General features: G+C 34.8%; 1 protein-coding gene across 2 annotated transcripts in view; it reads left to right on the plus strand.

The window, feature by feature from the left end:
* lrp1bb (low density lipoprotein receptor-related protein 1Bb) overlaps positions 1-1960 on the plus strand; it is a 257531-nt gene extending 255571 nt beyond the window's left edge. For both annotated transcript variants that reach the window (XM_052566199.1, XM_052566198.1), the window contains one exon: positions 544-1960. In XM_052566199.1, the coding sequence (XP_052422159.1) occupies positions 544-684 (141 nt within the window). In that variant the 3' untranslated portion in view covers positions 685-1960. The remainder of the gene's footprint in view (positions 1-543) is intronic.
* The last annotated feature ends 21075 nt before the right edge of the window (positions 1961-23035 follow it).

Raw genomic sequence — 23035 nt, forward strand, 5'->3', positions numbered from 1 at the left:
TGAACACCTTGGGCTTATTTGTCTCAATTATTTGACTTGAGTATCAGTCATTCTAAATTACATTTTTGCATGCATCTGTTGTGTGCCGTTTGCACATGTCATTGTGTTAGAATTTGCATGGCTTTTAAGCTCAACTTCCGTTTGTTGTTTTTTTTCTCGTTTTTAGTGGTTGACTTATGCAGGTGGTAAGGTTGATGGGGTTGTGAGTGACAGTTATACAATATTTATCATCCTTTGCTGACATTAGCATGTCACTATACGCATGATTAAATATGCTTTTCAAAGCACCAATCCAAATGATGCTACAGAAACCACATTTGACTCCGGCTGCAGTGGAAGCAACTCCTTGAACCAACTTTCAAAAATCTTGCACAACTTGTTTTCAACTTATTTAATTTTTGTAGTATTTTTTAATTAATTATTCATTGTAAAACAATTTATGTTTATTCATGTATGCTTTCCTTTAAAATCTGCCGTTTTTTCTTTTTTCTTTTTTTTTTAAGAGTACAAATCTAAATTTTCCACAATTCTCTCTCCAAACAGCCAATGAACTACTCCAATCCGATGTATGCGAAGATGTACCTCGATGGTCAGAACTGTCGCAAACCAGTCATCAACATTGACGAAAGGAGAGAGCTACTCCCAAAGAAACTTGAGGGGACGATTCGAGAAACCGCCGCATAGCCTGACTACACTTTGTACTCTTTTTTTACTTAAATGTACAAAATGTATAAAACACGAGGAAAACAACAATTTTTCTATTTCCTATCAGGTTCCAGATAGCTTGTTTATATTTGGTTTCTTGGCACCATCAGCATTACGCCTTCATATCTACTGCGATATTTGGAGATATACTTGTCCATTTATTTTTTTTAGCGTTTTTGTTGTACTGCACATGTGATACACAACTGCTCATTTGCACATTGTGGACAGTTAACAAAACTACAATAGCTGAATTTAGTTTTTTTTTTGTTTGTTTGTTTCTTTCTTTCTTTCTTTTTAATTGGTGTGTTCATTTCTTCCTAAATTTTAAGTACATTGCCTTTGGGCATCATGACAGCTTTGCCTTTTTATTTTTATTTCTAGTGTTTACTTCACATTACACTGTGAAAGTTTTCATTTCCTTATACTATTAACCTCATTTATCATATTTAATTATGCTAGAAATGCCATATTTGTGTCACTATAATGGTTTTTATTGTATTCATATAACATTTTCTTCTTTATTTTCCCCGCTTTCTTCCTCCACATAGGGCTACACAAGTCAACCGCTTGACTACAGTCAGTTCTCATTGAAGAATTGAGTTTATATCGGTCCAGTGTTGTTTACTTTTGCTTCATGATGTGATTTTTCATTTCCACCACCCAGATAAATGCTGCAATTATAAACCATGTTTATGAACCCTACCAACCATGTGGCTGCTGGGAAAGCTCTGAAAAGAAATCTTGACCAAGTGCAGTCTGGTCTATGGCTTGACGACATTTTTGCAGAGCTGATGTCAGTTTGATGGTCATTAAACTACAGTCTGGTAGTTTGAAAGAAGAGAAGGAGAAAAAGCTACTTTTCTGCTACTTTGCCTGCTTAAAGCTACATTTGAGCTCAGCAATACAACTACAACGGCTTCATTAAGCAAATTAAAGCTGACAAAATTGACTTCATCGCTGTTAGACAATAGACCTAGGACAAGATATCATGTATAGGTCACAGATTGCTCTTGATATGCCATGGATCAAACTTAATGTTACATGGGAATTTTAGAGATTGTGAATTAAATCACGTTACAGGTTACTTTCAGATGGGATGCTACTAAGATACAACAGATTTTATAATTTTGTATTTGATTTATATGTCGTTTGGCTGCTTGTATTTTGGAAGAAAAAAAATGTATTAAATGTAAGTACTTTTTATATAAAAAGCAAATCAATATAAAATAAAGACATTTTATTTCCATTTCAAAAAGGATTGCTGTTTCTCTCTTTAATTCTCTGCTTCATTCAATTCTAGCTTTGGTTTGAGTGACATTTCTTGCTTTGTATTTAGACAGAAGCTGGACAGTTTGAGATGTGAATCAGTAAGTTGAAGCTGGGGGTTCAGGTCTCAGTGTTGGCAGCAGTGAAGTCAGCAAGGATAATATTCACTCTTGCTATCAGTTAATTATCATTTGAAGCTATTTTAAACCTGCATGCAAAGACTGCAGTGAATGCATTTCCATGATACTGGGTGGCCATTACAAAACCTTTCCATGTGTAATTTATTCCGGCATGCACGTGGCATTGATGCTGCACATAATTCCCAAATTTTTTTGTACAGGATTGTGTTTAAGACAATAAGTCTTAAACTAGGGTGACATTATCAGGGTAAAATCCTTTAAATCCTTTTAATGAGGTAACAAAGCCAATTCCAAATGAAGACACGATTCCATGCTGAGTGCAAAGCTCCTTCATTTCCTATTTCCCATGTGTGCATTTCTTGAATTAGCAATGATTCTTGATCATTTCCATGGGTTTAATGTCCTTTGAATACACACGGACACATCTGCAAAATGAGCGTGTGTGTTTGGGTGGTAGTTTCTTTACTTGGAACAGAAGAACAAAAAATGTATATGAAGATGTTTTAAAATCAAGTACAAGACTTCTAATAATTCTATAATTGCAATTACACAATGTAAAGCATATTGCATAAAGGACTGTGGTAAAATGTTGGCCACTTTAAGAATGATGCATCAGATAATGTTTCTTAATTAAAAAAAAAAAAAAATAGAACATTTGCTATTTTAGTTGTTATAGCACAAAATGTAAACTTCTAAGAGGCCAAGAATATTTATATATTTAACCAACCAAATGCAAATTGAATTATTTCCCTTAATTACCCTGTAGGTTTTACTGAAAAGCAAGTATGTCTAAATGCGCATCTAATTCATGGAAATTCTAAATAATAGCCCCATGAATTACAATAAATATTGAATAATTCATCTGTGACAATTCGTCATAACCACATAACCCAAGTCTAATTTAATATTTTTATTTTAAATTAAAGCTTTTTTTTTTACTCCTCTAATTTAAAAACATTAACATCCATAAATCCCTCATTAGCAGACACACAAAAAATGTGAGATTCAAAATAATAAAAAAAAGTCATAGATAACTATTTTCCAGAGACACAAAATTTGATCAGTTGACCTTAAACCGACTATATGATACAAATGTCAATATTCATGTGGAATGTTCAAATTAAAAATAACATAGACATTCATCAAATGTACCAAGATTTTGTACCATATGGTCGAGATAAAAATTAAGGTTGGGGGTGAGGGTCATCTTGCCCCAGGAGGCATCTAACCACTTATCCTACCTGAAATTAAATCGGATCAACATTTTTTCGAGCATTAAAAATGAACTCTTTTAGTTGGTAGGTTTATATTGTTGCTTGCTTTACATTTAATTTCGAAATCAAGGGAATAGATAGTGAGTTTGTTCTCAAGAAAGAGCTTCCATTCTTCTGGGACATTTTCCATGAGATGTTAGAACATAGCTGTGGGAATTTGCTCTCATTTAACCACATCAGCGAGGTCAGGCGCCAATATTGGCTGATGGGATCTGGCTCACAGTTGCTGTACCAATTCATCTTAAAGCTGTTCAGGTGTGGGGTTTACTGTGAGGTTTACTGTTAAAGATATTGGATGAAGATAAAAGTATTGAATTTAAAAAGAAGGAAAAGCATCTTTATTATATACAGTATGTGTATGCTTTACATTCGTTGTGTGGGGTGTACTGAGGATAATACATTTCTCATGGTAGTTAGATTCATGCAAAAATTAGTTCTTAAAATTTCTAAGAAATGTTTCTTATGATATTGAACTTGATGAAAAAGAACTATGGTGTCATACTTTATCTCGTCACCGTTATAATAAAAGCTCGCTAATTACGATATCAAGTAAACCCTGCCATCGATTTCTTAATGGAGCTGGCTAGTTTTATTCATAGGACAAAATTCAGCATTGGTGTAATAAAAGTAAGCCGGAATCCAAGTATTCATTATGACAATCAATAATAGGAGGAAGAGACATGGTAACAATGAAGAGCATTCTGCACACTGGCACGCAGATTTATGTTTCTCATTTAACAACTCTGCTATATTCAGGTGGACCCATCAATTGTGCTTATCTGAAATAACCAAGACACAATTAATCTGGATAGAGGCGGAATGGAAATAGATATTTCCGTTTTCATTGTCCTAGACAATGAAAATTGTAAATCACATGACAAAGTCGTGGTTTGTTATTCTTGAGTTAAACAATACGTGAGACATCTAGATTGACTTGCGTTGCTTGTGTGATGAAAATGTTATAGCAGCTCGGCTTTAGAGACTCCTGATGACCACTGAAATATGGTATCTATTGTTTAGTGGCACTAGTTAAAATCTTTGTGACATGCATGCTTTTGCATGAATTATTCAGGTACGTCTGAATGTTATCTTTGGAAATGAAGAGAAGGATCGAGACTATAATAAGAGCAGGTGTCTGCAGTATTATTCAGTTTCATCTCCTGTTCTTTATTTCATAGAGATACAAATGACAGATACAGGGGCTTTAATGACAGTGAGGCATACTTCAGAAGAAAGATTTGACTTCCACTACCAAGCCTTACATACATTTCACTGTATAGTGCTAGTACAGGACAGGTACTTCAAAGATTTAAGGTTTCCATGTCCTATTCAGAATTTTTTGACCGCAAAAGCTATGTCAAAAAGAATATTTCTTTAAAAGTCATGAATATGAGGGTGAATAAGTATAAAGTTTCCAAGAACAATTAAAAAATATATACCATTATGCCTGAGGTAAATGTATACACTACTGTTCAAAAGATTGTGGTCGGTAAGATTTTAAATGTTTTGTTGTTGTTGTTGTTGTTTTTCAGTCTCTTATGCTCACCAAGGCTGCGTTTATTTGATTAAATATACAGTAAAAACCATAATATTGTAAAATGTTATCACGATTTAAAATAAATGTTTCTTATTGAAGGCTATTTGCGCCACTGATTAAAAAACTAAACAATGTAATTGTGACTTTTCATCTTACAATTCAGATTTTATTTTTATCTCATAATAATTTTCTGGATACAGCACATCTGTTTCCAGCAATCATCGTAAATCAGCATATTATAAAGATTCCTGAAGGATTATGTGACACTGAAGACTGGAGTAATGTTGCTCAAAATTCAGCTTTGAGCACAGAAAGTATATTAAAACAGAAAAGCAATATTAGAAATTGAAATAATCTCACAGTATTAGATTTTTTCTGTACTTTTGATCAAACCTTTCTTACAAGTCCCATTCAAGTCCTTGCAGACATTTGAGCAATCACTATTGCAATACCTATTTTAGTTCAAAAGCTTGCTTTGTTGCACAACAAGGTCACTTTGTGAGGTCTTACAGTAGAAACAGCTGATCGGGTCAAACCTTCTGTCACAGAGACTAAAGAAAAGGCCCGACCTTCAGTGTTGCCAGAACTCTTTGGCTGAAATGAAAGTAACTGTGCAGACAACAGCCACCTCTTCAGTCTTTCATAGATTGAGTCTCTGTAGGAGATCGGATATAAAGTAAACCCATTTCCGAATGGAATTGAAAGGTGCAGTTTGGCGTAAGCTAAATGTAGCCTAACACCTAACTAACATCAACCCTACAATCAAACTTGCTGGTTTGAAACTGGAAAGTATATCAATAGCACTGACTGACCAAACCACTCCAGCAATACAAAATTATCCGCCTGTTAATCCACACATCATATTCAAATGTATTTAGCTTTCATTTCTGAGGTTTATTTGGATATGCAGATGATTCTTTTCAACAAAGCATGTGCCAGCTATGACAGACACATAGCTTATAGGCAGTAGTGGGAAGTGTTGTGATGATTCTGTGAAAGGGACTTCCTGTAAGGAGCTGTGTCATCTACCTCACTCCAGGCAGAAAGATAAAACAGCAGGGGAGATGATAGGCAAGACACAGCCAAATGTCTCTATTCTGAAGATCAGCACTTCAAAGACTGATGTGACTTGAGAATTCAGGACGTGTATCCTATACATGAAATGTCAATTTGTGTGTGTGTGTGTGTGTGTGTGTGTGTGTGTGTGTGTGTGTGTGTGTGTGTGTGTGTGTGTGTGTGTGTGTGTGTGTGTGTGTGTGTGTGTGTGTGTGTGTGTGTGTGTGTGTGTGTGTGTGTGTGTGTGTGTGTGTGTGTGTGTGTGTGTGTGTGACATTGTTGAGGTCCTTTTTGTGGTGTTTTAGCCAAAATGTCAATCTGGTAAAAATTCTCTCATTCTTTATTCACCCTTATGTCATTCAAAACCTGTGCTTTTTCTGACACATAGAATAGCTTTCTGCGAGGGACAGACTGAATTCATTTCATTAATCCACCATAGCTCTCAAATCGAACATAATTAAAGTTACACACAAATGACCATGAGAATCAAACCTTCACAATGCTTCTTGAAGCAGCATGCTTGGAAAAAGCATGCGTGAATGTTGTCACCTACACAGACAGTCTGTTTCTCACATAAAGCTTACATTTAGCTTCAGAAGACTTAAATTGTCGAGCGCAAGCCATATGGACTACAGTTTTAAATGCAATACGGTTTTCTAATTTGGAGCGCATAAAATGGGGTGTTACAAAGGCTCTTTCAGGGAAAAAAAAATTGCCTATTTTTGTAAAACTCCAAAAACACACATATCCATAGTTTTCAGCTCAAATGTCTGTATTGGCAATTCCAACAACTTTGATTCCTTTTTACACAAATTATAGGGGCAGATTATCAATTAATAAGGAAAATATGCAAGGTCCCTTGCATAATATGCTACATAATACTACCAAAGTGCATGATTTCTAAAATGAATAGACTGCATCTTGATGTTGGCATTAAACCAGCCCCATATGGATTCTATTTTTTTTTTTTTTTTTTTTTTTTTTTTGTAAACTAATGTTGTAAACTTGCTCAATAGCATACCTGGTACAGCAATGCTCTTTGAGATATGGACAATTGGGAATGAGATTATTAACCTTTTAGCGTAACTCAACTGACATTTTTTTTCTGAACTGCCATGATACATCCACAACCAACATAAACATTGCCAGGTTCACACTGGTCTGTTTTCGGATAAAACTGAACAAATGTTTAGCACTATTATTTTAGTTCAAGAATTGTATCAGTTTAAATGGTATAACTGCCATTTCTCTTAATGTACTGTATGTGTATGTGGTTTTGGGAAGGCAATGCGAGAAAAAAAATTTGCAGCATTTCTCACAGTAATCTGTGCTGCCTTCAATAACCTTTAAGAGATTTATTTAAAATACTGTAAAACTCAAATTGAACCACACTTTACTCTAAAAACAGATCTTTGTAACACTCCCTGGAAATTGATGCACAGATTATTTTCTCTGTCAATGATGCCTGCAGACAGAACAGAATGGAAAATTTAACCTTCCTATGTAACAATAAATATTTTCAAGACCTTTTCACAACTGACAGTCATTTTCCTTTTTATTTCCAAAAGAGGTTTAAACTATATTCCATACATACGTCCAAACAGATATCATCTTTCCATCAATAATGTGATCCACAGAAAGACTGAATAAGGTTTTGCTGTATCCTTCTAAAATAGTCCCCTCTCTCTATTTACTGCCTGAACACTCCCTGTGTGAAAATGTGAATCTAACATCAAATTGATCTTGACCTTGTTTTTTTTCAGTAGTGCAGCTGGCATTATGTAATGAATGGTGTACTGCAAATGCTGAAAATAAAAAAGAAATAAAACATATTATAACTGACTGGTGATTTATTTTCCTTGCCAGAAACTTTTTTATTATTATTGTTTAGATGATAAATACATAAAATCTTATTTTTAAACATTTGATAGCTGAAGCTGAAGATCTGCCACTTTCTGCAATGCATTAATATCAAATTACAATTACAAAAAAAAAAAAAAAAATCATCTTAATATGTTAGTATTTCAGTGCTGACGGCGTGCTGGAATAATTGCTTGATTTATTGTAATAATATGTATTTTAATATCAAACTTTACTCATTCAGTGAAGGAGTGTGTTAAATAGCATTTAAATGCTTAATAAATATCAGTGTATTGGTGTGATATTTTACTGGCATTGGCATCTGATACTAACAACCTAATCTAACATCCATTTGAGTCATCCAATATAGCATTGCATGCTCAGATATCAGAATTACATTTCCCTCTTTCTGAGTCGAATTGGATTCAAAATTGAGCTTTTATTGGCCATTTCGTTCTTTCACTTATTCGGTAAGACAGCAGTGACTTTTAGAAGAACCATCATTAATCTTATGGAATAATGGACACACTGTATGTGCCTGTGTCACTGATTAGCAAACTCATCTGTCTTTTCCCTGTCTGTGGCTTCACCTCCCACTGAATTTGATGGATATTCGTGTTCCCCAGCAGTCCGGTGGAGCAGAATAGTCAGCGTGAGGACCATCGTGTGAGGCCCAGATGGGATAGGTGGAAACTATCACCTTAGACACAACTCTAGTTTCCTTTCAAAGAGGTCTTTAAAAGCAGACTGAGGGCTTTACTTTGAACACTTGAAGTGATGGGCGTTTTGACTGAAATACTCAGAAAAAAGGGAAATGGAAAAATGAAAAAAAAAAAAATCTTAAAACCTCATTAAAATGAATTTATGTTTATTTTTGTATTGCATTGCAAAGTTAGCACACCATAATTTCTGTAATTATATTTCACAGTTGTGTGATTTATTTGCCAATATGACAATTAGCAAATATCATTCACTTGAAATCTTAATTTGCCTCTGAAGCTTCAGTACAGTTTCAGACAATCACTATTTGCTCAAAGGACAGAAGACGGATCTGAAAATGAATTATTTCCAGGGAAACATGCAGAAAACGTCATATTTATTCATGAAGGATGACAATGAACCCAAACAGCCATATGAATAATTGTGGAGCAGTTCACAAATATCTTGAATTACAAGCAAAAACCTTTATTAATGACAAATTACAGATGCTTGCTGCTGCCAGTAAACAGTAAAGACTGTCATAATCCAGCTCGCATTTTTGACAACAGAAAAAGAGAGAAGGAGGGTGAAAAACATGAAAGGGAGGTAGATTCAAAAGAATCCTGCTGGTTTCCAAGTTCAAGCTGAGGATGAGTGATTTGAGCTCCTATCAGGAGAGACCTGAGCACACCGAGGGAAAATGCTAACCATGTAGACTGACTCAACTGATCTCATCTGACTCAACTCATCCTTGTCAAGGTGAAATGGTTGTTTGCAGGTGAAAAAAATAAATAAAAGGAAGGAAAGAAAGAAAGAACCGCAAAAGCCTGGAGGGGGCTTGGACTGCTATCCTCCTCTGACCAGTGGCGGTTTCTCCATTAGGGCGATTGGGCGACGCACCACAAAAGGAAAGGGAGGGATTTTCTTTTACATTCAACCACAGTGTTATGCTAGCTTTCACTATTCTAGACTGTTTTTGCTGCCTCTAAATAGTCAAATCAGCGTCGAGTCGCGTTCTGTGTAGTACCGCCCCTTTTTGGACGATTTCTGTCAAACTGTGAATCGCCCCGAGTGCTCTCATAGACTTCCATTCAAAGATCTTTTTTTTTTCGAACTGCAGCCACTGCAATGCAATTTTAACAACAAGGAAAAAGTGAAAAAATTACTTTAATATCTTTATCAAATGTGAAAAAAAAAAAAAAAAAAAAAAAACAGAGAGACGGGGACAGCTATGCAAATTCATTTGTCAGCTGAACTTGATCAACATCACGGCGAACGTTACCTCAGGGTAGATTAATTCTATCCTGTCACTGAAATAAATACAATTCATGCGTTGTAGCAATAAGGATAAATTGGCAATTAAAGAATTAGGACAACAAAGACCAAATTTAAACATCAAAGGGCGGGAAGTCGTATAAACAAGTATTTTCGAGGAAGTGGTATGAGCAGAGAAAAAGGCTAATAGGCTGCGAAGTAGCTGACGCTTTATTCTGCTAATTTACAGCTGCATTTTGTGATATCGCGAGAGCATGACGGCAATTGCATTGACAACTACAGGTGTCACCGAAATGCATCATTTCTCTGAGAATGTGAAAAAACACGAAAGAGCAAAGATGCATATGGATAGTAGGGAGCAGTGTAATATAAGTGAGTAATTTAAGTAAGCAGTGTAATGTAAGTGAGGAATGTGATATAAATGAGCAGTAATATAAGCGAGTTGTGTAAACAGTGATTTATTTGACTTCAATTATTTCTTATTAAACTGAAATCGAAGTAAAACATATTTTTTTTGGAAAACCACGTCCTGGCGTCAGTCTTCATTTGCTGCTGCTGTTAACATGCAAATAAAAACATAAGGAGAGCAAGAGATTGTTTCCTAATGTCAGTTTATTTTTAATTAATACTAGTTCAGTTCCCTTTACATCTTTAACTAGCTGTTCATTTATCAATTGAATGGGTGAACTATCCTCATTAATCGAGCAAACGTGCCCCCCCTGAGAGAACTGGCAGGAGCCGCCACTGCCTCTGACAACCATCAAATGCTCTCCATCAAGCTAATGGGATGCCAACGTGAGTTTAGAAGAGCGCAATTAGTCCCAGTTAAAATGATCAAACAAATGCTGAGCAGGGGGACTCGAGGAACAGGATCAAGAACCCCTGATTTGGAACATTGATTTTGAAACTTGTGAATCCATTAGAATCATTAGAAGACAGAATCAAGATTCATATATGAATAGATTTATTTCATGCACCCATAGATTTTTTTCAGGTTCGTGATGTCAACCGAGGAAGTAGCTCCTTGTAGTTCCTATCAGTGTAACTGTGTCCATTAAGCTACTATAAATTTAAAAGACAATATCTCCATTTATTGTACATTGAACTTTCAGTCTCGTAAATTTGCAGATATTGCTTATGCTCAAACAGCAACATTACACACTAAATAAAGTTTAAGTATTTTATATATATATATATATATATATATATATATATTGAATGTCAACCTTAACATATCCAGTATAAATGTAAAAACCAAGCAGGTTAACACCGTTTACACATGTGACCATTTGTGTCTGGGGTGATGATACCATGTTTATTCAGCAGCATCTAGTATGGGATTCACACTCAGTTAACAGATCGCTTCCATCTGACAGACTGCTGCTGGAGGGGCATCATCTCTTCACACTCCAGCAGCCTGACTCACAACAACATGCAAATAATATGCTTGTGTAATCAGCGCTTCATGTCATTTGTCTCCTCACCTGTTACAAATAATACCGAACTGTGAGCTCTGCGCTACAATCTGAGAGATGCTACGGACTCAGACCATCTGTCACTGATCGCATCGTTTCCAAGAGGACTTTTTCACAGGTTCATGAAGGTGCCGTAAACAGCAACGCATATTTTGAATGGTGATGATAGCTGTGTGTAAACATGGCCGTTTCATCAAATGTCTGATATGTACACTGCATTGTGCTACCTCATCAGCCTTTGACAAATTTGAACCCTGTTCAGCACAAACCAGCCACAGAATAAAAGCATCCCTGCTGTACAAACATGGATGAATGAACAGGATTATTGTTTTAATGACAAGTTCTTTTAATGAGGATGATTTGTTTTTCTAGAATGCTTCAGTTAAAGTGGGGGGTAAAAAGAAAAAAAAAAAAATCTTGATGTTGGCTTGACAAACTCTTGTTTGTTTAAAATAACTGAAGTTTATCAGAGAAAGCCAATAAAATGTTGTGAACATGTTTTAGCGTATTGCTAACGTTTATAGCATTTTACATGTTAATAGCATGATTAAGCACAAGATTAAGCTAAGACGTTGCTAACATGATTTAACATATTGTTAGAATATAAATAACATGATTTAACGTTGCTGATCTACCATTTCTAAAATGATTTAATATGTCTAACATGTTTCTAGCATAATTTAGCACATTGCTAGCTTGTTATAACATGTTGAAGAATGTCTAGGGAAAGACTAGTTCATCTGTTTCCTAATACAGTAATCAAAGCTTTTCATTTTAAATATATATTTTTAAGAACTAATTTTGTTTTTGAACAGTATTTGTTTTGTGGTTTTACTGCAAATAGCAAAAAGCTGGTTCAGTGCAATTATGGCAAGATGTAAGTAGTCACTATTGCCACCGACATGACATTTGGCACAAAGAGGCATAAAGGAATGCAATTACATGAGTAAAATACAGCAAGTATTTCAATAAGTACTCTAGTCTCCAAGGCTGCACATCTGAGCACTGCAGTACTCAATACATCCATCTATTTTATACGTGCGGGGAGACTCTAGTCTGAGCTCCCAGCACATGTACCTATTATCTGTGTCACAATCAGGTCTGGTGCTCTGGGAGAAACACTTCTGTCAAGAGCCAGAGCGAGAAAATCAGCTAACATCCATAATTACCTTGCCCATTTGGCTGTTGACAATTGAACTTCTTTAATCAAAACAGAGCAGGCTCAGACTCTGCTCATCAGCAATAACAAGCTAGCCGAATACCGAGTTTTCCCCAGTGGACATGCTGTGGCCATCTAACTGTGTTTGTACTATTCAGTGTTGCAGTCTTTGATTTACTGTCACTGCCAAAGGTGTTGGTTGTAAGTGATAGCAAGATTGCACACATGGATTAATAGCCCATGTTTGCTGTCTTTTACAGCCAGCACTTTAGTTGGAAAGTAGAACGTTCCTACAAGAAAAATGTGTGGAAAAATTCAATATTAATACAAGATGTCACATAGGGCAGTTGTCATAAGGACTGTAAGAAACAATTTTAAGGCAAAAGTTAAATTGCAAAAATGCTTGTTCTCTCTATCATGGGTTTTATATGCTGGGTTTCAAAAACTTAGTTGGAATATATATATATATATATATATATATATATATTCCAACTAAGTTTTTGAAACCCAGCATATAATATATATATATATATATATATATATATATATATATATATATATATATATATATATATATATATATATATATATATATACATATATATATATATATATAGCAACTTGTGATCTCACATTTCAGACTTTGTTTTCTACAATTTTGCGTTTATATCACAAATTTTCACCTTTTTTCCTCAATCTGAGTTTATATTTCACAGTTTATATCTTGCAATTCTGAGGAGAAAAGTCCCTAATAGAGAGATATAAACTTGAAATTGCGAGAAAGAAAAAATCTGAATTGCAATTACCTTTTTTATTTTATGGCAGAAAAAAAACCAAATTGCAAAATGTAAAAAACATATATTGTGATATATAAACATAATTTGGCAGAGGTAAAGTCATAAAGCCCGTATTTATTTATTTATTTATTTATTTATTTATTTATTTATTTATTTGTTTGTTTGTTTGTTTTGTTTATAATTCTGCGGTGGAAAAGGGCTTCCACACAAGTGAACACAAAACAGAATTTATAATGAATATAGATTAACACATGATTATTTTTCATAATGTCAGGACAGGGCATGGTTTTAAAACTCGAAGGGGTCTATACACAAACTGACAAAAAAGAAATAATAATAATGATAATAATAATTAACCATGAGCAGTAACTCCTGTCTCCCCATGAATAATGCTCATTGTATCCTGAACTAACACCTAGAGCTGTCTTTAAGATTGTGTGCATGTTAAGCAACATCCACTCATGTTTGTTCTGGGGATAAAATATGAATCCACTAACAATCTTTTACCCACCAGCTTTCAAAGCGCTTTTAAATCAATATCAAATGCAAACTTTTGTCCTCCATGTTTTAAGTTTCAATGTCAGCACATTATTCATGTCTTTCATATTGCGGTTCCCTTATAAACAATGAAGTAGTCTTCTAACCTTCCAAAGCTAGGCTTGTGTGCTTTTTTATCCTTCATTTATCTTTTTTTAGGGAATGTTTTACATCCAAGACCCTCTCGTGTTCACTGCCATCAAGGAGCTGATTTTTATGCATAGCTGAGTGTACGACTTGAAATGCAGGGTGAAAGCACAGTAATTATCTTCCAGGGCAATCAGACACTCTTATCTCCAATGATATGTGGGCTCTTATCTCTTGCTTTGTTATCTACAGGACATTTTAGTGGTCTTTAGTGTATATTTTCAGACAAAATCAACAATCCTCATTAGAGCAAATAACCTACATTCAGAGCTTTTGTCCTTGGTACAGTTTGTTTGTGCCACTTAGAAATATAAACATATGTTGGTTGATGATAACTAAATAAAAACATACACACTCTTTGGATGAAAAGAAGGAAAATACAAAGAGCAACCAACTGAGTAGGCTACTAATGTTTTTAAATGTATTCTAGTCTTGTGTGTCAATCCCAAGTGCAAGGCCTCTATAATATGGTAGTTACCATGGAATAATGCCATTTTAATTTACTTTAATCAAAAACTTTCATCCAGAAAAGCAGCAGACATATACTTCTGTGATAAATCAAGTTTATGTGTGTGAAAATGCACATTTATGAGAATTTATAAGTACCAATATTAATGTCTCATAGTTCTCCTAGACTGCTTTTCTTTGGGAAAAAGGTTCTGCATATGGAATTATTGATGCAACTGTATATCACCTATACTGTAGGTTTATATAAGTGTGGTCTTTTTATTAGTGTCATAATATCATTCTTCAAGCAAAAAACATAAACAAAAAAAAAAAACAACAACAACATACAAAAACATAAAATAGACAAATAGACAATAGAACAATCTCCAACAAGTGCTTGTCCAGCTGTAGAACAATATAACTTTTACAAACATACAAATTAAATGAGAATTTGTATACTTGGATATGTCACATTTTATGAAAATAAAAGACACATAGCTGGTAGTCTCTAGAATGAAGATCTAGTAAATAACATCCTCCAATCAATAACTGTGTTGTTATTCCATTCCATCATTATATAATTATATTTCTTTGGCCTTAAAATATACAGTACAGAACAACAAGAGTGGTATAAAAAAAATGTTTTGAACTGAATCCAGTGCACTGACCATACTTTTGTTTTTATTTGAAAACGCAGAGGTGAGAATTTGAAAATTATACATTCAAAGCGCTAAAGCATGTTAATGGCAGGGACAGTGTTTATGTGTTGATGATACAGGTGTTTTTTTTTTTGTTTTGTTTTTTTCCCTTCGAATACCACAGAGATTCTGATTCAGTTTTATAGGGTAAAATTATCAGCAGGGTTGCTTGTGCACTCGTTACTTACAGTAGTTTAGTTGCTGCTCTCACAGTATGAGTATACAGTAATTGTCTGCATTTTCCTGGGTCATAATTCCAGTAATACATCGTTCTTTACTTTATGCTGAAACACAGCAGTATTTCTGTCTATAATCATGTACAAAATTAAGCCACATAGCAAGCATCAAGTTTCCTGTTCTTTCTTTTGATCTGAAAGTACAGTAAAAAAAAGCAGACATACAACTCATGTATTCACACCATGTACTGTATGAATAAATATACAGTTCAAATATAATTTATATCTGTAATGTGGCAAACACTTCATTAATTAAATCAAATATATTTTTTTAGGAACCTACAATGATTGTACCTAATCTTACTATTAATTTACTTATTAACATGCCTATTATTAATATATTGCCTGCTTATTAGTACCTATAAAGCACATATTTTGCATTACCATGTTCTATATACCTAATCTGATTCCAATAAGCTTAACAACTACCTTGCAAACTACTGTATTAATAATCAGCAAATAAGGAGCTTATTGAGGCAAAGGTAACAGTTTGGTAATATTGAGAACTGCATCTTAAAATAACATGTGACCAAAATTGAAACACATTATAATGCATTCAGATGTTTACAGCTAATCTGATATGTAAGAAATCAGTAAATTAAACTAAGATACCCTTTTTAAGTTAGATATAGAAATCACTTTTTCAAAAGTAAAATAACAGCTCTAACACTGCAGTGTTACACTTATTGAATCCCACAATCAATAGCAGTGTCTTTTGAGTGAATTAAAGTAATTAGATTGAAGAATTAGTGCATCAGCACAAAGCTCTGGTTGTCTCCTGCACATTAGGGGCTGGATCTACTTTTTCATGTCTAATACTCATTAGATTACAAAGAAAAAGAACAACACTAGTCCTTTTTTCTTGTCTTTTTTTAGTTTCTGCATTGTTTTCCTCAACTGGATTGGTTGAGTGTGTTCTATGAGTGGGTGAGTGAGAGAGAAAAGAAGCTAAAAGAAGCTATTTGAATGGAGATGGACTCTTTTTACTTCAGATTGCCACCTAATAGTACTACGCCATCAGAATAAAAGTCTTGAAAGTAAAGAAATGCATTCAAATAACCATTTCTGTGCATGATTTCCTTAAAAGCAACTATTAATCATGTCTTGAGAAATGTATGCCTGATGTTGTGCACTGTATAAGGTATATACTCTACAGTAGATAGTACATTTTAGATGAGCCTGAATTCATCAAAGCTTAAATTCCCAATCTTCTCACTACCTTCCATATCCCCTGTTCCTGTCAAGGTTTGCAATTATGGCTTCTGCCAGTTCACACCTCCGTCTTATATAATAAATATCCATCAAAGTTAAAAACATAAAAAAAGCATCTATAATATTCCTTATGCATAATATTATATAATACAAACTATTTTACATAGTCCTTCAATTATGAATCATTCCTCTGTGGGGATAAAAATGCAATAGAAATGCACTAGAGCGTTTTGGCACAAGTGTCAAATTGTGAATGCTGGCACACTCAGGGACACTGTCTCATCCCAAGGCTTTTTCTTCCTGTTCAGCTCTGACAGGACTATAACATATAGCAGTAATCGCATTATTACATTTGCAGAGAGTGTTGCATTCATTCAGAAAGGTTTCTGTGCTCTAGTACAAGAGGTACCTGTCACAGCCTTCAGTCATTACATTATATGAAAAATACATATTTATGTGAATTCAATCAATTTGTTTGAAACATTGATACCTTCAGGAATATAAGGCTTTTTAATGATTCACTGAATTGTTTCAAGATCCAGTTCTCATTATCAACAAACCGTTAACTACTATTAACGTTTGCCTCAGTGAAGTCCTAATTTGCTGCTTATTAATAAGGTAGTTGTTATGTTTAGGTAATTTGGTAGAATAAGGGATGTAGAATATGCTCATGCAGAATATTAAGTCAAATAAATAAGTAATAAACAGCCAATATGTTAATAATAAGTATGCTAATAAGCAACTTGTTAATAGTAAGAAATGAGAATTTTTGATGTGTTAGTACATAAACGAACTGACTCTATGTGCTCATTAAAAATCCCAGGATGTCTTTCGAAAAGAGTAGAGGTGTGACCTCGGCATCCTGGCTAAATTCGCCCATTGGCCTCTGACCATCATGGCCTCCTAACAATCCCCATATCTGCTGATTGGCTTCATCACTCTGTCTCCTCTCCACCAGTTAGCTGGTGTGTGGTGGGCGTTCTGGCGCACTATGGCTGCCGTCACATCATCCAGGTGGATGCTACACACTGGTGGTGGATGAGGAGATACCCCCTGACAATGTAAAGCGCTTTGAGTGCCTAGAAAAGCACTACATAAATGTAAGGAATTATTATAAAAATAACATTAAGATTAATAAACGTGTTAAAAAGAATGCAGGTATCTAATACTAATAAGGAAACCTTATTGTAAAGTTTTATGCGTAATATTTTGTTGGACTGTTGTCAAGAAATTCGGTGCTCAATTCCTTCACTCTCTCGCTCTCTCGGAATTTATGTCATGTCTTTATGTTTTGTAATTGTTTTTCTTTCAGGACCATAGATCCTTTTTAAGACTCTATATGAATAAGATTTATCTTTACTAACAAATAGTTTAGAAATACAGTTTCTCTGGGTGCACAAACAATTTCTCAGAACTGCAAGTCTATATTTTGACTGATTGTACAGTCACAGTATTTTTCAACAGCTCTGAAGCTGTGTGCTTTACAAAACAGTGTTTTATTATTATTATTATTATTATTATTATTATTGTTGTTGTTGTTTTTGTTATTTTGTTTGAAAATTCTTATTGACAGTTTGATGGCAAAACAATAAATGTCTTCAATTCACTTCAAATAAGCCTCTCAACAAATGAACTGTCTCTAATAGTCTACTGTTACAGTGTTACATGTAAAGCCTGCGTCTAACTGAGACTGTGCTTTGAATCATTAACTATTCCTGCAGGATTTGTTGTCTTGTATCACACCTTATCCTGGTATACAGGGGTAATCCATGTCCCGTTTGTACTGTGAATTACAATTACACCAGTGAGAACAGCCATTCAGGGAAATTCAGAGGGAAAGAAGATGCATTTTAAAGTAATGACCATCTTTTAAATAGCTCCATCATGCTCATCTGTCAAATTAATGTAAACTTGCCCTGAAGAGCACACACTCATGTGGCAGGTAAAACACAGATAGCACATCTGTTCATCCGAAGATTACCTCCAGCAACAGTGACATCAGAAAAGCATCACATGTACCTTGCCTCACTGTAACAAAGTTTGGCAATAAACGTCTCTCCAAGGCATTTTTGTTCAGGAAATTTGTCTTCATTCCTGCTTCAGAAGGAAGATCATCTAATGAGTAGAAAGACATACAGAAAACATATTGCTGTGCTCTCGGCTCTCATCTCTGTGATTCACTTTAACCTTCAAAGACATGTGTCTAAATAAAATGATGCTGACTCAAACAGTACTAAAAATACTAAAGCATAATAAGAGGTATAAATATATATCAAATCAAGTCACCTTTATTTGTATATCGCTTCATACAACAGTAACTCTTTCAAAGCAGCTTCACACTATTAATAAAGAAAGTAAAAGAATAAATGATGCAAATTTAAAAAATAACGCAAGAAAAAATTTTCTGCTATAAAGCAGCTCAATAAGACAATAGTGAAGATTATTCATTATGAAACAAGTCAGCAATGCTGTTATTCAACTCGAGTCAGTTCAATGTGGATTCAATTCAGTTCAATAACAGTGTAAATGCTGCAAAATTAAATTATTAAAAAATAATTGATTATATTGTAATATTTTATAAATTATGGTGATGCATTTGAAGCAATACGTCCTGTAGCAGAAATGAGTCGAATCAGACAAATCAAAGAGTCTATCAGAGCTGTGTGCATTGAAACATGAGCTGAATTCCTCAGGAAGTCATAAATCAGTTCTAGTGCCACAAGAACCAAGCAAGATAACCAACCAACCAACTTGTTCACACAACAGCTTTCAACATTAACACCAATATAACAATTATTGACAATTTTAATTCGAAGAAGAGATTGTCAAATTTATTGTTCGTGATTGGAATGCAACGCTGGACATCACATGTAAACCCAGGAGATCAAGTTAAATACTTGCATTGACTTCCCCCACCCAGCCAGTGAAACCAGACTGAAATTCCTAAGGGGGAAGGGCTTTAAACCTTTGTCTTCACAGAAAATTCCTTTGCCAGAGAATGGCAAAGAAACCCTTTTTATACATTATAAATGGACCAGAATGAACTCAAAAAAGACTTATGAATGAATCATTCCATTGCTTAACTCCATATTCATTTACGTGTAACCCACACATTTGACTATCATGTATAATCACTTATTGTGTATGTCTTTTGATAACTATAGGATACATAGTCATGTCTAGTATTGAAATAATCGCATTTTCTTGCTTGATATTGTCCTGACAATCATTTATTTGTAAAATATATCATAATCATGTTATAGGAATCATGTCCAAAATTAGACCCTGTGAGGCAAGAACCACATGCTTGGTAAGATAAATAAATGATTTATGATACCCACCCCAAGAACATATCTGATTGGTCAAGGCAACATTTGAGGGGTGGCCAACAAGAAAGTTTAAATACTTTGGATACGATTAAATTTTTGCTTTTTAGTTCTAGTCTAGCTGCTGCTATTAGCCATGTCGGCTTTTAGTCTAGCATTGCTTGTGCTATCAGTCATGCGGGCTTTTAGTCTGCTTTTAGTTCCAGCCTTGCTCGTGCTATCAGTCATGCCTGCTCTTAGCTTTTAGCTTGTAGCTTTGCTACCTAGCTTTAGCTTGTAGCATCTAGCCATGCGGTTAGTCATCATTGTTCTTTGAGCGTGGTTCCAGCGTGCCTGCCTGCTGCTACTATGCCACAATGAGAAGGAACACAACCTAGTCTCGTCAAACTTTATTTCTTTTCTTTTCCGTTTGAGAGTTTCGTGTTCTGAGTTAAGTTTTGTAACGTCGAGTCTCCGACGCCTGACCTCGGATGCCCATTTAACTTCAACCAGCACACACCACTCTGCACTTTCAGCCAACGCCCAACAACCACGGCTTCCCAAGACGTCACTTCACTACTGAACTTCCAGCCAATCAGCGACACCGGGATACCCCTTTCAACGGGAGTCCCTTTCACAGGAAACTAAGGCAACGTATCCCCAGATATTTGTTGTGCTGGTGTATCTAATATAATTTTAGTCACATTGAGGAACTCAATGCAAGGGTTAATTACGTGATTGATGGTTGTTCATGTCTATGCAATTTAACGTATTGCTGTAAACTTGGGATTCCAATATTTCCATTCTCTTAAACTCATCTTTCCTTTAACTTTCGACCTTCCTGCAACTGGTGTGAATGTGTGTGTGCGTGCGTTTATGTGTTAGATTAGTTTATATGTCTTAGATTTATCTAATAAAGCCTTATTCATATTGAAAAGAGAAGTATCTTGTGTTTTGTGCTTACAAGTTAATGTCTTAAACTGTCGATCTTGTTACTGTGCTAATTGATAGTGTTTCACTATAGTTTGGATATTAGTATCCAGCGCAGATTTGATGTTAAACGGCTAGTTCACTGAATCGCAGGGCGTCTCCGTGAACAGCCGTGAAACAGTGATTCTGTTCAAATTCCCTTTAAAATCTTAAATGATTCCCTTTGAGCTAAATTGACCTGTTTCCCTTACAGTCCTATGCCAAGTTTTTTTTATGATTAACTAACTACAACTTTAGCCTAAATAAGCTCCTAATTGGCTGCTTATTAATAGGTAGTTGTTAAATTTGGGAATGAAGTGGGATTAAAGATATCTAAAATATGTTCATGCAGAATAAGGCATTAAAATGCGATTTATGAGTACTAATTAACAGCCAATATGCTAGTAATATGCATCTATTTAATAGTGAGAAGTGGTCTTTAAAATAAAGTGACACTAAAATGTATTCTATGGTATTGTAGGGACAAAGCTATTGACTTCTAAAATGTAATTCTTCTTTCGAGGGACTACTGCAACAAGTAATAATGTTGCACAAGACACTAAAATGCATTGCCCTGTTGCCCTGCTTGACATGATGGTGACTTCCACTTCTGAAGAACTCCTGCACAATAAAGCATTTGATTTATTTCCCTCTCATTACAGTCATGGGGAGCATATAGCGAGAGCCCTCAATCTGTAATAATGACAGCAATAGCTATGGTTTAGAAGGAATACTGGAGTTCAATCTGGGCTGTGGAATGGTGACGTCACCTCAGTTTCACAGTTGCTACCTCATTTATGTATTTATTTATTTGTATCTGTTCCTTCTGAGCATGAATTGAGTAAATAAATAGCACATTGTATGTTAAAAATCTCATTTGATGTGTGATGTTTGTGTACAAATATCTGATGTGCATGCATTCTAATTATAAATGTAACAAAAAATCCATGCTTAAGTGGAACATACTGTAACATTTGACAGGAACATGTATAATCTACAATCAAATGTATGATCTGCGATTCATCCATGTATGTCATCTGCAGTGTTTTTTATACTAAGGTTTGGAAAGCTACACGTTTCATAGTAGATTACCAACCTACAGTAAAATTAACTAATAATTTAAAGTATTTAAAATGCAGTGAAACTTCTGGAAAAAAATCTATGCAATCATATGCAGTGGTCAAAAGGTGCAAAAAGTGTAATAAGCCATAAAAACTCTTGAGAATGGTTTGTTTTGTAAACAACCATGATGCCTTTGTGAATAGAAAACTTTACACTTAACACCTTTAAAAAATATGTATATTTAAAATATTCTCTTTGGGTTTGTTTTGGCTACTTCATTCTTTTACCTGCTGGTTACCACTGGTATGGAACAATTGGGAAAATAGTTAGAAGTTTTCACAGATAAAGGAAGGCTATTCCATAGCCTCGGCCCAACTGTTGCAAATGCACAAACACCTCTTGCCTTTATTCGGGATCTAGGCTGAGACAAAGAGTAGTTTTTCTTTTAGATCTCAGACATCTTGTGGGCTCTTTTCCTTTTAATAAGATAAAAGATAAAAGAGTGTCAGATGATTAAGAGATTTAAAAACAAATGCTAATATCATTAAATTAATTTTATAACACACTGGGAGCCAGTTTCAAGTCTTTAAGATCGGAGTAATATGCTATCACTTACAGGCCCTTTAAAAATATGGCTTCAGCATTTTGAACCATCTGGAGTCAAGATATAAGACTTGACAAGAGCATGGACATGTGTAACTCTCTCAAGATCTTTAAACACTAACTTTAAAAAAAGTGAAAGTGACGTGACATTCAGCCAAGTATGTTGACCCATACTCAGAATCCATGCTCTGCATTTAACCCATCCAAAGTGCACACACACAGAGCAGTGAACACACACACACTGTGAACACACATCCAGAGAAGAGGGCAGCTATTTATGCTGTGGCGCCCAGGGAGCAGTTGGGGGTTCGATGCCTTGCTCAAGGGCACCTAAGTCCCCTCTCAAACTCTCTAACCACTAGGTCAATGACTTCCCCATCACGGGGAAGTTCCTCGTTTTAAGACTTGACTCTAGAGAACAGTTTTATATGAAAAAAAACTTGATTTCACTACTGTCGTAATATGTTGATCAAAGTTTAGTCAGGAATCTAAAATGACTTCCAAATGTTTGACTGTTGGTTTGATGAAGGAGTTAAAATATACCAGATTATGGTTTACATTAGCCTTATTTTAGAT

This window comes from Carassius gibelio, chromosome B9, assembly GCF_023724105.1.
Source record: "Carassius gibelio isolate Cgi1373 ecotype wild population from Czech Republic chromosome B9, carGib1.2-hapl.c, whole genome shotgun sequence".
Taxonomy (NCBI): Eukaryota; Metazoa; Chordata; class Actinopteri; order Cypriniformes; family Cyprinidae; genus Carassius; species Carassius gibelio.